The 16,655-nt window shown below is 41.5% G+C and overlaps 1 protein-coding gene across 1 annotated transcript in view; it reads left to right on the top strand.

The window, feature by feature from the left end:
• The window catches only part of LOC124622065 (WD repeat-containing protein 81), a 295,856-nt gene that overhangs the window by 214,142 nt on the left and 65,059 nt on the right, over positions 1-16,655 (top strand). The window contains exon 20 of the mRNA XM_047147637.1: positions 7,454-7,613. Coding sequence (XP_047003593.1) covers positions 7,454-7,613 — 160 coding nt within the window. The remainder of the gene's footprint in view (positions 1-7,453; positions 7,614-16,655) is intronic.

The following is a 16,655-nucleotide window of genomic DNA, read 5'->3' as shown; positions in this document are numbered from 1 at the left end:
AAAGAAATACAGTAGAAGAAGAATGGGTAGCTTTGAGAGATGAAGTAGCGAAGGCAGCAGAGGATCAAGTAGGTAAAAAGACGGGGGCTAGTAGAAAACCTTGGGTAACAGAAGAGATATTGAATTTAACTGATGAAATGAGAAAATGTAAAAATTCATTAAGTGAATCAGGCAAAAGGAATACAAATGTCTCAAAAATGAGATTGACAGGAAGTGCAAAATGGCTAAACAGGGATGGTTAGAGGACAAATGTAAGAATGTAGAGGCATTTATCACTAGGGGTAAGATAGATACTGCTTACAGGTAAATTAAAGAGATCTTTGGAGAAAAGAGAACCACCTGTATAAATATCAAGAGCTCAGATGGAAAACCAGTTCTAAGCAAAGAAGGGAAGGCAGAAAGGTGATCTACATGAGGGCAATATTAAAGAAATGGAAGAGGACGTAGATGAAGATGAAATGGGAGGTATGATACTGTGTGAAGAGCTTGACTGAGTGCTGATAGACCTAAGTCAAAATGAGGCCCGGGAGTAGACAACATTCCATTAGAACTACTGATAGCTTTTGGAGAGCCAACCCTGACAAAACTTTACCCCATGGTGAGCAAAATGTATGAGACAGGCAAAATACCCTCAGACTTCAAGAAGACTGTAATAATTCCAATCCAATAGAAAGCAAGTGTTGACAGGTGTGAAAATTACCGAACTATCAGTTTAATAGGTCACGACTGCAAAATATTAACAAGAATTCTTACAGACAAATGGAAAAACTGGGAGAAGCCGACCTTGGGGAAGATCAGTTTGGATTCAGTAAAAATGTTGGAACACGTGAGGCAGTACTGACCCTATGACTTACCTTAGAAGATAGATTAAGGAAAGGCAACCTACATTTTTAGCAGTTGTAGACTTAGAGAAATCTTTTGACAATGTTGACTGGAATACTATCTTTCAAATTCTGAAGGTGGCAGGGGGTCAAATACAGGAAGTGAAAGGCTATTTACAATTTGTACAGAAACCAGATTGCAGTAATAAGAATCGAGGGGGATTAAAGGGAAGCAGTGGTTGAGAATGGAGTGGGACAGTGTTGTAGCCTCTCTCCAGTTTTATTCAATCTGTATATATGGGCAAGCAGTAAAGGAAACAAAAGAAAAATTCGGAGTAGGATTTAAAATCCATGGAGAAGAAAAAAAAACTCTTAGGTTTGCTGATGACATTGTACTTTTGTCAGAGACAGTGAAGGACCTGGATGAGCAATTGAACGGAATGGACAGTGTCTTGAAAGGAGGATATAAGATGTACATCAACAAAAGCAAAACGAGAATAATAGAATGTAGTCGAGTTAAATCAGGTGATGGTGAGGGAATTAGATTAGGAAATGAGACACTTGAAGCAGTAGATGAGTTTTGCTGTTTGGGAAGTAAAATAACTGAGGATGGTCAAAGTAGAGAGGATATAAAATGTAGACTGGCAATGGCAAGGAAAGTGTTTCTGAAGAAGAGAAATCTGTTAACGTCGAGTATAGATTTAAGTGTCAGGAAGGAGTGCAGCCATGTATGGAAGTGAAACATGGACAATAAATAGTTTAAAGAAGAAGAGAATATAAGCTTTTCAAATGTGGTACTACAGAAGAATGCTGAAGATTAAGTGGGTAGATCAAGTAACTAATGAGAAGGTATTAAATAGGATTAGGGAGAAGAGGAATTTGTGGGCAACCTGACTAGAAGAAAGGATCAGTTGGTAGGACACATTCTGAGGCATCAAGGGCTCATCAATTTAATATTGGAGGGAAGCACGGAGGGTAAAAAACATATAGGGAGACCAAGGCATGAATGCACTAAACAGCTTCAGAAGGATGTAGGGTGCAGTCATTACTCAGAGATGATGTATCTTGCACAGGATAGAGTAGAATGGAGAGCTGCATCAAACCAGTCTCTGGACTGAAGACCACAACAACAACAACAACAACAACAACATTTAGTACTGCAGTACAGTTTTGTTCTATGTCCTTAACTGCATCATAATGGTGTCCTTTCATTGCCAGCTTCAATTTGAGGAACAATCAGAAGTCGAGTGGGGCCAAATATGGCAGGTGATCAAGGACTGCAATCTGTTTGCTGGCCAAAAATTCACACACGATCTTCACTTTGTGAACTGGGGGTGGTGGTTTGGAGAAGCCACCAGGAAACTGCCTCTTGGTATTCAGCCATATTCTAAGAATTTTTAATCACAAACACAAAACTTAACAAGAAACTTGATGTTGCCTCACTGCTTCACCTCCATTTTCCAATGAGAGTCAGATGCATACTGTTATATTCGCAGCCAGGACTCCCACTGCAGTGACCTTGTACACAGCTGTTGTTGAAACTTCAAGGGTTATAATACTGATGCTGCCAAGTGATAGCATTCCAATTTGGAATTTCACACAAGCAGTCCTAAGAGAACTGGTACACGCAGTGTATAACTCATTGCTTCCTTTATTGTTGAATGATGTTTGCCAATAAAGTTAGTTTCTCAGTTGAGACAGTGGGATCAGCTGCAGTGTTTGCTTTGCATGTTTTCACATAGAACGTCTAGCCTGTGTCTCTTATTAATGTATAGCTATGCCTGAGCGTAGCGTTTCTCACAGAGTTACTGACTCTGTTTTTGTTCTGCTTGTAGTCAATGTGATATTCAGGAGTAAAACAAAGTAACTGTCTGAAAGGGAAAGGAGGTCATCTCCCAAGCCATCTTTTGTGACTCTGCTTTGCATTAAGATATGCTGATGCCCTTAAAGTTTTTGTATGACCGAGTAATTAGTTGCAGTTTCTTTCTTGGACATCCTAACGAGTACTTATGAAATTGACGTCACAGGTGGAGTTGGAGAACAAGATCTAAAGACTGAAAAAAAAAATGGACTGATTGTTAATTCGCACATTCTGTAGACGTTCAACCTGAGTGTAAAAAAGATCCACACATGAATTTGTTATGTATTTACTCATTAGTAGTAGAGTAAGAAATGCACACTAGCACTCAAAATACAATTGCCATGAGAACAGGGCTGGTTTAAGGTGATGCAAGCCGTTGCTTGGGGTGCTAAGCTAAGAGGGGCACCTGTGATACCACAACTATACTATTTCTATACAAAATATCACAATTAGTAGCTTCCAACTGGGTGCACCCAAGTGCAAGATTTTGATACGGCATGTAATGCAATTGGTAGCAAAAACTAACCCAGGTGAAAATATACAAGGGAAAAGGAGGGATGGGTGTGGCACCAAATAAAAAGTCACTTGTGCAGAAAAATGTTCCCAAACAGAGTCTGCTTGAGTGTTAGAAATTCCTTGAAGCTTACACAGACTGATCTTCATGTTAGATTCCACTAAAATTTTCCAATTATGTTTTTGCATCTTCTTCATTAATTCATAAGAATGATGATGGTTCAAAAATGATACTGAAAAATCTTGATGAAACTGCTGTGAAAGCTGACAGTGAGATAATGCACAATAATGCTAAGGTGATGAATACAGAAACTGGTGGGGGGGGGGGGGGGGGGGGAGGGGTGATTGACAGTGAAATAGTTGGGAGTGTACACAGATTCAGGTATCTGGGGGATAAAATAAAAGGTAAGCTACAGATGAACAACAACATAACAGACAGATTTCAAATACTGGAGAAACTATGAAGTGCTGTAAAGAAAACCTATTGAGGCATATCAAATTGCAACATTCTGTGCTGATATTCATAAATGCTGCCTGGCCTACAATTAAGACTATTACTAAAGTATCCCATTGTGGGATGGTGTGCACAGGAAGCAAGATGATGTCCAGATAGCATTGAACAGTGGGAGTTTATTTTACAACAAAGCAAACACGAAAACATGAACAACAGAAAATAGATTCTCAATGAAAGGAAAATATGCGATCATCCTGATCTGTGAGGGGAATTGTTATGCTTTAAATACAGTTCCACAAAGGTGTGAGAGAAAGCACACAATTGATGAATTCTTCTCGGGTTATCAGCCGAGTGGTGGTATTGTCTAGTCGCAATGTTTCAATTAGTTTCGTACCCATCATCTTATGGCGAAGTGACACTTCAGTGGATTATGCCAAGAAAGACAGCAACCGCCTATAACACACAATCTGTCACCATAGGGTACTCTGCAAGGTCAGGATTGTTCACATTGGTGGCTGCACTGGCGTAGTTTTGGTGTGCAATATGAGAAACTCATTGGTATTGCTTGGATTCATGGTCAGTTTCTAATTTGTTTTCAGAATTCATATTTCTGGAGCTGCAGCAGGCAGTGGTCCTATAATGACCATCTTGTGTATGGATACTAGAAACCAGTGGTATTATGTGGCTTCATTGATGCAAGGTAACGCCAGATGTGTCTGGTGGTACTAGTGCCCTCTGTACTGCAGCAGATGTCACAGTGCAGCAGAGCTGCTTCAGCTACAGGCATCTGCAGAGTGCCAGCCCACTGGGCAATGTTGTGTGGCGTATGTGGTGAGTCATCAGGCACCAGCCATACACTGCACACAACTTCCTGTTAGAGGAAGGTGGTGAAGCCATCTCAATGCATAAACAGTACCCAGGGCAGTAATGACAGCCAAAGACACAGTGTCTACTTTGAGCAAAAGAGCATGTACTCAGTGGAGGAGGAGGAACAAAAGATTTGGAGAGATGTCTGCGGGGGAAAAAAAGAAAAAAAACATGATGAAGTTTTAATACAAAAATCAATGCAGGTGTTATTTTTGAGTGTAGAACCACTTGCAAGCATGATGTGAAAGAGGAGATTGAGATTTTCCAGACACATCATGAAGCTGTATAGTGTATTGACCAAGAATATGTGGGGCACAACATGGGTATTGGAGAACAAAAGAGGAAGAAGTCAGAGATGATTGGAAAGCAATTAGAATAGAAGAAAAGTCCGCAACAGTGCAAACTGGTCCAGCCACAGGAAAACAGTGAAAGATCGTGGATGGAGTGGTATCAGAATCAAAATTAGATCAACAAAACAGAGAGGGTTAAGAACCCTGAGAGAATGAAGTAGTATTTGCAAGAAAGAAGACTTACTGAACAAGTCACTCATGGCCCAAAAAGGTCAAAAGAAACCTAATAATAATTCAGACTAGGTAGTACAAAAAATACAGAGTAAAATAAAATGGATTTCAGTGAGAACTATCTTGTAGTTTTGAACTTCTGTAATATCTTGTCATCCAACTACTTTGATAGATATATACTTATTGATAAATACTGTATATTTTCATGATGTTTAACCAGGTCTACAAGCACACCAAAACCACAGTCACTGTATAGCTTATTTGACCGTGTGGAACTCTCATTACTTTTCGTAAGCCATGCTCTTACACTAATAACACCTGCAGCCACATATAAAGAAAGACAACTTGCACGCATCTACCTTTGAAACTCAACCTTCAATGTTATATACTATTAAGGACAAGGGGCAGCAGCCTTTTCAGTAGTTGCAGGGGCAACAGTCTGGATGATTGACTGATCTGGCCTTGTAAACGATGATTGACTGATGTGGCCTTGTAAACCAAAATGGCCTTGCTGTGCTGGTATTGCGAACAGCTGAAAGCAACGGGAAACTACAGCCATAATTTTTCCTGAGGGCATGCAGCTTTACTGTATGGTTAAATGATGATGGCGTCCTCTTGGGTAAAATATTCTGGAGGTAAAATAGTCCCCCATTCAGATCTCCGGGCAGGGACTACTCAGGAGGAAGTTGTTATCAGGAGAAAGAAAACTGGCATTCTATGGATCGGAGTGTGGAATGTCAGATCCCTTAATCGAGCAGGTTAGAAAATTTAAAAAGGGAAACAGATAGGTTAAAGTTAGATACAGTGGGAATCAGTGAAGTTCGGTGGCAGGAGGAACAAGACTTTTGGTCAGGTGAATACAGGGTTATAAATACAAAATCAAATAGGGGTAATGCAGGAGTAGCTTTAATAATGAATAGTAAAATAGGAGTGCGGGTAAGCTATTACAAACAGCATAGTGAACGCATCATTGTGGCCAAGATAGACACAAAGCCCACGCCTACTACAGTAGTACAAGTTTATATGCCAACTAGCTCTGCAGATGATGAAGAAATTGATGAAATGTGTGATGAGATAAAAGAAATTATTCAGGTAGTGAAGGGAGACAAAAATTTAATAGTCATGGGTGATTGGAATTCAACAGTAGGAAAAGGAAGAGAAGGAAACGTAGTAGGTGAATATGGATTGGGGCTAAGAAATGGAAGAGGAAGCCGCCTGGTAGAATTTTGCACAGAGCATAACTTAATCATAGCTAACACTTGGTTCAAGAATCATGAAAGAAGGTTGTATACATGGAAGAACCCTGGAGATACTGACAGGTTTCAGATAAATTATATAATGGTAAGACAGAGATTTAGGAACCAGGTTTTAAATTGTAAGACATTTTCAGGGGCATATGTGGACTCTGACCACAATCTATTGGTTATGAACTGTAGATTAAAACTGAAGAAACTGGAAAAAGGTGGTATGATACCCTAACATTCTATTACTTACTGTCATCCTTTCTTCCCTAACCAAGTGTCTGAAATTTAATGCTTATTTTTCAAAGCTCTGTCCCTCCACCACTGAGTAAGGAGTGTCATGAATTTGGTGAGTCCTACTTTTATTCTGTACTTTCTACCTTTCAGTCTGTCAGGAGGTTTCAATTTGTAGAATATTAGTCAAATCCTGTTATACTTAGGAATAATGATCTTTTTATGCCTTAGTCAATATGTTCTTTATTTTATTTTCATCAATTTCACAATTGATTCCTTACCTAGTGTATTTCTGATTATTTTAATGTTTACCACACATCTCTTGTGATGAACTGTAGTTAACAGAGAACTGATATCGTACTTGATGCTTTTGCTTTTCTGCCTAGTTATGAACTCCACCTCTTTTCTCAGCTTGGTTACTCTCTTTTTAGTAAAGTAACACTTGCTTGCAGAAGCCTATGTTTCATGCATTTACTCTACTGCTAACAATGCCGCATCTGTTGCATGATTACAGTTTGGCAAAATTTGGACTGACAGTCACCTCAAACTTATTTACCTATGAGCAGGAAGTGTCATCAGCGTGATTTAAAAAAAAAAGAATGATGCAAGACATGTGTTCCTTTTCTTATGAAACCTCAAAAGCTGTGATCATGTTAAAATATACTATCTCCAAACATACAATTTTAGGTGTTTGTAACTATAAATATAAATTCTGCGAAGCCCCAAACAGGAGAGTAGCACATTATTTGTCATGATAAAACTCTCTCTGTCTTAATAAACCTTTCACAAAGTATAATACTGTTATAGAAAAAGTCAAAAGTTGGGCTGTATTAAAGGAGAATCATCATGTGGTTGCTTTAACGTTTTACTGTGCGTTTTTCACTGTTTTATAAAATGCGATTATGTCTGTGTAGCTTTAGTGACAATTTTAATTGATGCAGGTCTGACAATGACAGTGAGGGCCCTGACATATCTATTGGAGCTGAAATGCGTGGGAATCTGCTCAACAGAGTGAAGGAGAATGATTTTACAGATTCATACTCTCCCCCTCCAGCTATTTCTTCAGATGGAGAGCAGTTGCTGGAGCAAACCAGACACCAGGTAATTAATTTGCGTAGCACATCTGAAGACAACTATTTGATGTGGGTAATACTGAGTGTAGAAGTATTTAACAACTAAAGGGTTTATATCCAAAGAATTGGTTTCTAATAATAATGATCTTAACAGACTGTTAGACCCTTTTTAAGATTCCTTCAGTGTGTCAAAATATCCTTACACATGTTGTATATATCTTTGTTACCTGTTCCTTTTTGTTAACCACTCATTCTGAAAGTTTAGTGTTGGATACTTTTTTACTCTGTGTGCCTCTGACTGAGTTTCAAATCTTTGTATTTAATTGAATGATTTCTGAACACTCTTCGAATGATTCAGTAAGTGTTGGTATTTGTTTTAAATTTCTGAACTTGTAATTATTATGAATTACTCTCTACTGCTGTACCTATACCACAGATATAGTATAGAAGTAACTAAATAATTTGTATAGTAATTCTCATTTTAAGTGCATAAGAAATAATGATCATACTGAAAGTTACTAGGAATAATAGTATATCATTTATTGTGTTGGGGTCAGAAAATTTTCCTTGGTGTCAAAGTTTCTCTTTTTAACCAGAATTGACTGCACTCTGACATGCATTAGATAAAGACAGTATGGAGTATTTGAATATCACTGCCAGAATCTCTTTTATCATTAAGTAAGAGGATAACTTTATGCATACATTCATAGATGTGTCTGATTATAGAAATTCAAAAGGAAGATTATAACACAAAGTTTTTGAGATGACAATCCAGAACATTGTACTTAAGCCCAAGCTCAGCATGTAAGTCATACAAACAGTCTAAAAGAAGAACTTCACCAGAATGAAATCTTTTATTCTATTTGATGAACATGTGTTGGGCTGAGAATTTGTGATGGGTCATTACCTGATTGAAACCAAAACATAAGTGTTCATAATGGAATTAGTAATGGCCTGTTAAAACTTTGAACTAAACTGTCTCATGTGACAATCTTAACAAGTTCAGTTGCAACAACTTATGTCCACAAAGAGCAAATTTCAAATCTAGCACACAGAGCAAACCTATTTTGAATCTTCAGAATTTATTTATTTAAAAAAATTTGATTTTTAAGGTTGAATAACAAGTACAATGTTTTTGTTCTATTGATTTTTGTTTATTTTGAACTAGTTTTTGGCTTATTAAACCATCTTCAGGAAACAGCTGACTAGTGTCTTGAAGGGACACTGGCTCTTAGGTAACCAAACAATATAGGCAAAGATACAATCACTTACATACAGTGTTGTGCATCAAACTTGTTTCTTAATGTTGAAGTTACACTTTACACAGTGAGCAGTGTTAAGCAAAATAAATAATTAAGCTACACAATATTCTACTAAACTGACTACTCTTCATTTATGTTGTGCAACAAACATGGTTTTTAACTTTGTAAACTAAACTTTAAGCAATGGACAGTTGCACACACAATAATTCAAATACATAACTGTACAATGTTACAGGTTATATGGTTCTGATGCCATAGTTCGCGATGTCATGTCTTTGTTTGAGAGAGGAAAGTTGCCACTCACCATATAGCAGAGACGAGAGATGTTGAGTTGCGGTAAGAAGTCCCTTCTGTACAGTCTAGCCACCCATGCTCATTGCATCTGCAGTGACGAGCAGTCTGTTTCAAACTATACCAAGAGTCTCACTGAAACCTGACTGTTTCAAACTGTACCAAGAGTCTCACTGAAACCTTCACTGACTGTAATTATGCTCCAAACCTTGTACAAAAACAAATCTCCTGTGCCTTATCTTTCCAGTCTCCACCACCTCCCAAAGTCCCACAGTCCAGCCACAGAGGAGCATTCCGCTCATAACTCAGTACCATCCAGGACTGGAGCAACTGAATTACATTCTCCACAAGAGTTAAATTACTTCTCGTCATGCCCTGAAATGGGAAATGTCCTGCCCACTATCCTTCACACACCTCCTACAGTGGTATTCTGATGTCCACTGAACCTACACAGTATACTCGTCCATCCTTACACAATCCCTGCTCCTTACTGCCATCCAGTCACCGCTCCCATCACGCACTGGTGCTATTGCTCGCAGTGTGGTTTCAGTTGTCCGAGACTGCAGACGTGTGTGCAAGTTGCGTTTGCATGAGTGTGTGTGCGTGTGTGTATGTGCATCTATTGCTGACAAAGACCTTAATGGCCGAAAGCTATAATTGTGTGCATCTTTTTGTTGTTCCTATCGCAACTCAGCATATCCGCTATATGGTGAGTGGCAATTTTCCATCACTAATATTGTTGCATTCTGTCCTGGATTTTCCATTGTTTGATTGAGTGAATACTCGTAACATAAGTTGAGCAACAAGCATGTTTTACATTGTCACAGGCGACAGAGCATGCACAATGTTGGCACTAGTACAGTGTATATCCACCTTTCGCAGCAATGCAGGCTGCTATTCTCCCATGGAGACGATCGTAGAGATGCTGGATGTAGTCCTGTGGAACGGCTTGCCATGCCATTTCCACCTGGCGCCTCAGTTGGACCAGCGTTCGTGCTGGACGTGCAGACCGCGTGAGACGACGCTTCATCCAGTCCCAAACATGCTCAAGGCGGACAGATCCGGAGATCTTGCTGGCCAGGGTAGTTGACTTACACCTTCTAGAGCATGTTGGGTGGCACGGGATACATGCGGACGTGCATTGTCCTGTTGGAACAGCAAGTTCCCTTGCCGGTCTAGGAATGGTAGAACGATGGGTTCGATGACGGTTTGGATGTACCGTGCACTATTCAGTGTCCCCTCGATGATCACCAGTGGTGTACGGCCAGTGTAGGAGATCGCTCCCCACACCATGATGCCTCGTGTTGGCCCTGTGTGCCTCGGTCGTATGCAGTCCTGATTGTGGCGCTCACCTGCGCGGCGCCAAACACGCATACGACCATCATTGGCACCAAGGCAGAAGCGACTCTCATCGCTGAAGACGACACGTCTCCATTCGTCCCTCCATTCACGCCTGTCGCGACACCACTGGAGGCGGGCTGCACGATGTTGGGGCGTGAGCGGAAGACGGCCTAACGGTGTGCGGGACCGTAGCCCAGCTTCATGGAGACGGTTGCGAATGGTCCTCGCCGATACCCCAGGAGCAACAGTGTCCCTAATTTGCTGGGAAGTGGCGGTGCGGTCCCCTACGGCACTGCGTAGGATCCTACGGTCTTGGCGTGCATCCGTGCGTCGCTGCGGTCCGGTCCCAGGTCGACGGGCACGTGCACCTTCCGCCGACCACTGGCGACAACATCGATGTACTGTGGAGACCTCACGCCCCACGTGTTGAGCAATTCGGCGGTACGTCCACCCGGCCTCCCGCATGCCCACTATACGCCCTCGCTCAAAGTCCGTCAACTGCACATACGGTTCACGTCCACGCTGTCGCGGCATGCTACCAGTGTTAAAGACTGCGATGGAGCTCCGTATGCCACAGCAAACTGGCTGACACTGACGGCGGCGGTGCACAAATGCTGCGCAGCTAGCGCCATTCGACGGCCAACACCGCGGTTCCTGGTGTGTCCGCTGTGCCGTGCGTGTGATCATTGCTTGTACAGCCCTCTCGCAGTGTCCGGAGCAAGTATGGTGGGTCTGACACACCGGTGTCAATGTGTTCTTTTTTCCATTTCCAGGAGTGTAGTACATGGTTAAATATGCAATATTAAAGTATGTTGTTGTTGTTGTTGTTGTTGTTGTTGTTGTTGTTGTTGTGTTCTTCAGTCATGAGACTGGTTTGATGCAGCTCTCCATGCTACTCTATCCTGTGCAAGCTTCTTCATCTCCCAGTACCTACTGCAGTCTACATCCTTCTGAATCTGCTTAGTGTCTTCATCTCTTGGTCTCCCTCTACGATTTTTACCCTCCATGCTGCCCTCCAGTGCTAAATTTGTGATCCCTTGATGCCTCAGAACATGTCCTACCAACCGGTCCCTTCTTTTTGTCATGTTGTGCCACAAACTTCTCCCCAATCCTATTCAATACCTCCTCATTAGTTATGTGATCTACCCCTCTAATCGTCAGCATTCTTCTGTAGCACCACATTTCCAAAGCTTCTATTCTCTTCTTGTCCAAACTATTTATCGTCCATGTTTCACTTCCATACATGGCTACACTCCATACAAATACTTTCAGAAACGACTTCCTCACACTTAAATCTATACTCAATGTTAACAAATTTCTCTTCTTCAGAAACGCTTTCCTTTCCATAGCCAGTCTACATTTTATATCCTCTCTACTTCAGCCATCATCAGTTATTTTGCTCCCCAAATAGCAAAACTCCTTTACTACTTTAAGTGTCTCATTTCCTAATCTAATACTCTCAACGTCACCCGACTTAATTCGACTACATTCCATTATCCTCATTTTGCTTTTGTTGATGTTCATCTTATATCCTCCCTTCAAGACACCATCCATTCTGTTCAACTGTTCTTCCAAGTCCTTTGCTGTCTCTGACAGAATTACAATGTCATCAGCAAACCTCAAAGTTTTTATATCTTCTCCATGGATTTTAATACCTACTCCGAATTTTTTGTTTCCTTTACTGCTTGCTCAATGTACAGATTGAATAGCATCGAGGAGAGGCTACAACCCTGTCTCACTCCCTTCCCAACCACTGCTCCCCTTTCATGTCCCTCGACTCTTATAACTGCCATCTGCTTTCTATACAAATTGTAAATAGCCTTTTGCTCCCTGTATTTTACCCCTGCCACCTTCAGAACTTGAAAGAGAGTATTCCAGTCAACATTGTCAAAAGCTTTCTCTAGGTCTACAAATGCTAGAAACCTAGGTTTGCCTTTCCTTAATCTAGCATCTAAGATAAGTCGTTGGGTCAGTGTTGGCCTCACGTGTTCCTACATTTCTACGGAATCCAAACTGATCTTCCCCGCGGTCGGTTTCTACCAGTTTTTCATTCGTCTGTAAAGAATTCGCGTTAGTATTTTGCAGCTGTGACTTATTAAATTGATAGTTCGGTAATTTTCACATCTGTCAACACCTGCTTTCTTTGGGATTGGAATTATTATATTCTTCTTGAAGTCTGAGGGAATTTCACCTGTCTCATACATCTTGCTCACCAGATGGTAGAGTTTTGTCAGGACTGGCTCTCCCAAGGCTATCAGTAGCTGTAATGGAATGTTGTCTACTCCCGGGGCCTTGTTTCGACTCAGGTCTTTCAGTGCTCTGTCAAACTCTTCACGCAGTATTGTATCTCCCATTTCATCTTCTTCATCTTCTTCATCCTCTTCCATTTCCATAATACTGTCCTCAAGAACATCGCCCCTGTATAGACCCTCTATATACTCCTTCCACCTTTCTGCTTTCCCTTCTTTGCTTAAAATTGTGTTTCCATCTGAGCTCTTGATATTCATGCAAGTGGTTCTCTTTTTCCCAAAGGTATCTTTAATTTTCCTGTAGGCAGTATCTGTCTTACCCCTCATGAGATAAGCCTCTACATCCTTACATTTGTCCTCTAGCCATCCTTGCTTAGCCATTTTGCACTTCATGTCAATCTCATTTTTGAGACGTTTATATTCCTTTTTGCCTGCTTCATTTAGTACATTTTTGTATTTTCTCCTTTCATCAATTAATTTCAGTATCTCTTCTGTTACCCAAGGGTTTCTACTAGCCCTCGTCTTTTTACCTACTTGATCCTCTGCTGCCTTCACTATTTCATCCCTCAAAGCTACCCATTCTTCTTATACTGTATTTTTTTCCCCCCATTCCTGTCAACCATTTCCTAATGCTCTCTCTGAAACTCTCTACAACCTCTGGTTCTGCCAGTTTATCTAGGTCCCATCTCCTTAAATTCCCACCTTTTTGCAGTTTCTTCAGTTTTAATCTACAGTTCATAACCAATAGATTTGAATTCCAATCACCCATGACTATTAAATTTTCATCTCCCTTCACTACCTGAATAATTTCTTTTACCTCATCATACATTTCATCAATTTCTTCATCATCTGCAGAGCTAGTTGGCATATAAACTTGTACTACTGTAGTAGGTGTGGGCTTCGTGTCTATCTTGGCCACAATGATGCGTTCACTATGTTGTTTGTAGTAGCTTACCCGAACTCCTATTTTTTTATTCATTATTAAAGCTACTCCTGCATTACCCCTATTTGATTTTGTATTTATAACCCTGTATTCACCTGACCAAAAGTCTTGTTCCTCCTGCCACCGAACTTCACTGATTCCCACTATATCTAACTTTAACCTATCTGTTTCCCTTTTTAAATTTTCTAACCTACCTGCCCTATTAAGGGATCTGACATTCCACGCTCTGATCCATAGAACGCCAGTTTTCTTTCTCCTGATAACGACGTCCTCTTGAGTAGTCCCCGCCGGAGATCCAAATGGGGGACTATTTTACCTCCGGAATATTTTACCCAAGAGGACGCCATCATCATTTAATCATACAGTAAAGCTGTATGCCCTCGTGAAAAATAACGGCTGTAGTTTCCCCTTGCTTGCAGCCGTTCGCAGTACCACAACAGCAAGGCCGTTTTGGTTAGTGTTACAAGGCCAGATCAGTCAATCATCCAGACTGTTGCCCCTGCAACTACTGAAAAGGCTGCTGCCCCTCTTCAGGAACCACACATTTGTCTGGCCTCTCAACAGATACCCCTCCGATGTGGTTGCACCTATGGTACGGCTATCTGTATCGTTGAGGCACACAAGCCTCCCCACCAACGGCAAGGTCCATTGTTCATGGGGGGTAAATAACATTTTCATGCAATGGGCAGTATTAAACATAGTACATGGTTAAATACGCTATATTAAAGTAATAAAAAATATATTCTTGAAGTTTCAGGGGTAAGGAATAGGAAATTATGTTATGTTTTAAGTTTGAGTATCAGTATGTGCCATTGTGGTGGTTTGTGGGTATGTGGTAGGTTGATAGCATCATGTGAAGCATAAAAATGGGGATATGCTTCACATGATTGTATCAAGCAGCCACACACCCACAAACCATCACAATGACACATACTGCTACAAAAAGTAAAACATAAAAGAATTGCCTATTCCTTAACCCACAGTCTTCAACTACATAAATTGTAATACTTTAATATTGTAATTTTAACTATGTACTGTGTTTAATATTGCCCATTGCATAAAAATCAAACACTGGTAGATCCAGGATGGAGTGTAACAATATTATGAGAAGGAAAGTTGCTACTCACCATATAGTGGAGGTGCTGAGTTGCAGGTATGCACAACAAAAAGACTCTCACAATTATAGCTTTAGCCATTAAGGCCTTCGTCAATAATAGACACACAAACGCGCACACACACACTCACACAAACGCAACTCATACACACGACTGTAGTCTCAGGCGACTGAAACTACACTGCAAGCAGCAGCACCAGTGCATGATGGGAGTGTGACTGGGTGGGAGTAAGGTGGAGGCTGGGGTGGGGAGAGGGAGGAATATTATGGTGAGGGGTGACAGACAGTGAAGTGCTGCAGGTTAGATGTATGGCAGGGGAGTGGTGCCCGAGGGGGGGGGGGGGGGGGGGAGGGGGAGGAAGGAGAAAAGGAGAGAAATATAAAAAGACTGGGTGTGGTGATAGAATGACAGTGGTGTGGTGCTGAAATGGGAACAGGGAAGGGGCTGGATGGGTGAGGACAGTGAATAACAAAGGTTGAGGCCATTAGGGTTGTGAGGATGTAGGATGTATTGTAGGGAATGTTCCCACCTGCACAATTCAGAAAAGCTGGTGTTGTGGAAGGATCTATACGGCACAGGCTGTGAAGCAGTCATTGAAATGAAGGATATCATGTTTGGCAGCGTGTTCAACAACAGGGTAGTCCACTTGTTTCTTGGCCACAGTTTGTCGGTGGCCATTCATGTGGACAAACAGCTTGTTGGTTGTCATGCCTACATAGAATGCAGCACAGTGGTTGCAGCTTAGCTTACAGACCACATGAATGGTTTCACAGGTGACCCTGCCTTTGATGGGATAGGTGATGTTAGTGACCGGACTGGAGTAGATGGTGGTGGGTGGATGTATGGGACAGGTCTTGCAACTAGGTCTATTACAGGGATGTGAGCTGTGGTGTCACCGCCAGACATCACACTTGCTAGGTGGTAGCTTAAATCGGCCGCGGTCCATTTAGTACATGTCGGACCCGCGTGTCGCCACTGTGTGATCGCAGACCGAGCGCCACCACAAGGCAGGTCTCGAGATACGGGATAGCACTCGCCCCAGTTGTACAACGACTTTGCTAGCGACTACACTTACGAAGCCTTCTCTCATTTGCTGAGAGACAGTTAGAATAGCCTTCAGCTAAGTCCATGGCTACGACCTAGCAAGGCGCCATTAACCGTATCTGAAGATAGTCTTATTTGTATTATCAAGATCAATGTACCACAAGGATAATTAAAAGTTAAGTATTCAAGGAGCTGCATACTTTTCTTGCATACCATTCACTACTTATCCTGTTCCAGAATTCACGCCCGTCTGCGTTAGATAGCTTCCATTTCGGCCTCCTCTATCTACAAGGTGTTGGCACATTTACCAACACATCATGAGCCATGAGATATGGGATTGGGAGGAGGGGTTGTGTAAGGATGGATGAGAATATTGTGTAGGTTTGGTGGACGATGGAATACCACTGCAGGACGAGTGGGAAGGATAGTGGGCAGGAAATTTCTCATTTCAGGTCATGACAAGAGGTAATCGAAACCCAGGCGGAGAATGTAATTCAGTTACTCCAGTCCTGGATGGTACTGAGTTACAAGAGGAATGCTTCTCTGTGACAGGACAGTGTGACTTTGTGAGGTGGTGGGAGACTGGAAAGATAAGACATGGGAGATTTGTTTTTGTACAAGGTTGGAGTGATAATTAAGATCAGTGAAGGCTTCAGATTCCCCTCGTAACTCAGTACCACCCAGGATTGGAGCAACTGAATTACATTCACCACCAGGGTTTTGATTACCTCTCGTCATGCCCTGAATTGAGAAATGTCCTGCCCGCTACCCTTGCCACACCTCCCACAGTGATATTCCACCATCCACCAAACCTACACAATATAC

Source organism: Schistocerca americana, chromosome 7, assembly GCF_021461395.2.
Source record: "Schistocerca americana isolate TAMUIC-IGC-003095 chromosome 7, iqSchAmer2.1, whole genome shotgun sequence".
NCBI classification, from domain to species: domain Eukaryota; kingdom Metazoa; phylum Arthropoda; class Insecta; order Orthoptera; family Acrididae; genus Schistocerca; species Schistocerca americana.
Note: the sequence above shows the minus strand (reverse complement) of the source record. Positions and strands in the feature narration are given on the sequence as shown.